The following is a 2688-nucleotide window of genomic DNA, read 5'->3' on the forward strand; positions in this document are numbered from 1 at the left end:
TATACTTGGGCTCAACTTTCCCTTCTTTCCGAACCATGTTACACCTTTCATAGGTGAAACCCGGAGTAATATTCTTTCTCCAACCATGAATGCAATATCACAAACTTTATGATCGGCATAACTCTTTTGCCTAGACTGAGCTGTACGAAGTCGATCCTGAATAACTTTGACCTTATCCAAAGCATCCTGTACTAAATCGGTACCCAACAACCGAGCCTCTCTCGGTTCAAACCAACCCACTGGCGATCGTCATCGCCTTCCGTATAATGCCTTATATGGAGCCATCTGAATGCTCGACTGGTAGCTATTATTATATGCAAACTCAGCAAGTGGCAAGAACTGATCCCAAGAACCTCCAAAGTCTATAACACAAGCGCGAAGAATATCTTCCAATATCTGAATGGTGCACTCTGACTGTCCATCTGTCTATGGATGAAATGTTGTGCTCAACTCAACCCGCGTGCCTAACTCATGTTGTACAGCCCTCCATAAGTGTGGGATAAATTGCGTACCTCGATCTGAAATAATAGACACGGGCACACCGTGAAGGCGGACAATCTCACGTATGTAAATTTCAGCTAACCTTTCTGAAGAATAGGTAACTTCCACTGGAATGAAATGTGTTGATTTTGTCAACCTGTCCACAATGACCCAAACTGCGTCAAATTTTCTCTGAGTCTGTGGGAGCCCAACAACAAAATCCATAGTGATACGCTCCCACTTCCATTCGGGAATTTCTAACTTCTGAAGAAAACCACTAGGTCTCTGATGCTCCTACTTGATTTACTGACAATTTAGACACCGAGCTACATATGCAACTATATCCTTCTTCATTCTCCTCCACCAATAATGTTGCCGCAAATCTTGATACTTTTTGGCGACACTTGGATGAATAGAATATCTGGAACTGTGGGCCTCTTCCAGAATTAATGCACGAAGCCCATCCACATTAGGCACACAAATACGACCATGCATTCGTAGAACTCCATCTTCCCCCACGGAAACCTGTTTGGCATCACCATGCCACACCATCTCCTTAAGGACAAGTAAATGAGGATCACCATACTGCCGTTCTCGGATGCGCTCATATAAAGAAGACCGAGCGACTGTGCAAGCTAGAACCCGACTAGGTTCTGAAATATATAACCTCATGAATAGATTAGCCAAAGTCTGGACATCTACAACTAACGGTCTCTCACCAATCGAAATATAAGAAAGGCTCCCCATACTCACAACCTTTCTACTCAAAGCATCGGCCACCACATTAGCCTTTCTTTGTGGTACAAAATGGTGATATCATAGTCTTTCAACAACTCCAACCATCTTCTCTGTCTCAAATTAAGATCTTTTTGTTTGAACAAATATTGAAGGCTACGATGATCAGTAAATACCTCACACGAGACACCGTAGAGGTAATACCTCCAAATCTTCAGCGCATGAACAATGGCTGCCAATTCTATGTCATGAACAGGATAATTCTTCTCGTGAACTTTCAATTGTCGCGATGCGTATGCAATCACCCTGCCATCTTGCATTAATACTGTACCAAGCTCAATGTGAGATGCATCACAATATACCGTATAAGATCCTGAACCTGTGGGTAATACCAATACTGGCGTCGTAGTCAGAGCAGTCTTGAGATTCTGAAAGATCAACTCACACTCGTCTGACCATCTGAATTGGGCACCTTTCTGGGTCAGTCTAGTCAGTGGGCTTGTTATAGATGAAAACCCTTCCACGAACCGACGATAATAACCTGCCAAACCCAGGAAACTCCGGATCTCTATAACTGAAGTAGGTCTAGGCCAATTCTCAACAACCTCAATCTTCTTAGGATCCACCTTTATGCCTTTTGCCAATACAACATGCCCCAAAAAGGCAAGTGAGTTTAACCAAAACTCGCATTTTGAAAATTTAGCATATAACTGATTATTCTTCAAAGTCTGCAGCACACTCCGAAGATATTACTCATGCTCCTCTCGACTGCTGGAATAAATCAAGATATCATCAATGAATACAACCATAAAAGAATCCAAATAGGGCTTGAACACTCGATTCATCAAATCAATAAATGATGTTGGGGCATTTGTCAACCCAAATGACATCACTAGGAATTTGTAATGCCCATACCGATTCCGAAAAGCTGTCTTAGGGACATCAGATGCCCTAATCTTTAACTGATGGTAACCAGACCTCAATTCGATATTTGAAAACACCTTGGCACCCTGAAGCTGATCGAATAAGTCATCAATTCTTGGCAATGGATACTTGTTCTTGATAGTAGCCTTGTTCAACTGCCGATAATCTATACACATTCGCATTGAAACATCTTTCTTCTTTACAAATAATACTGGTGCACCCCAGGGCGAGACACTGGGTCTAATGAATCCCTAATCAAGAAAGTCTTGTAACTGCCCCTTCAATTCTTTCAACTCCGGCGGGGCCATATGGTATGGTGGGATAGAAATGGGCTGAGTGCCCGAAGCTAAATCAATACAGAAGTTAATATCCTTGTCGGGTGGTATCCCCGACAAATCTGCAGGGAATACTTCTGTAAATTCACGAACAACTGGTACTGAGTCCATAGAAGGAACATTCGCATTGGGATCGCGAATATAAGCCAAATAGGCTAGACACCCTTTCTCGACTATACGCCGAGCCTTCATATAAGAAATAACTCTGCTGGTA

General features: G+C 42.6%; 1 protein-coding gene across 1 annotated transcript; it reads right to left on the reverse strand.

Moving 5' to 3' along the window:
* Positions 1 to 783: 783 nt before the first annotated feature.
* Positions 784 to 1227, reverse strand: LOC138893102 (uncharacterized). The gene has a single exon (XM_070176872.1). It carries the CDS (start codon positions 1225 to 1227, stop codon positions 784 to 786), a length of 444 nt encoding a protein of 147 aa, XP_070032973.1.
* Between the last annotated feature and the right edge of the window lie 1461 nt (positions 1228 to 2688).

Source organism: Nicotiana tomentosiformis, chromosome 5, assembly GCF_000390325.3.
Source record: "Nicotiana tomentosiformis chromosome 5, ASM39032v3, whole genome shotgun sequence".
Lineage (NCBI taxonomy): Eukaryota > Viridiplantae > Streptophyta > Magnoliopsida > Solanales > Solanaceae > Nicotiana > Nicotiana tomentosiformis.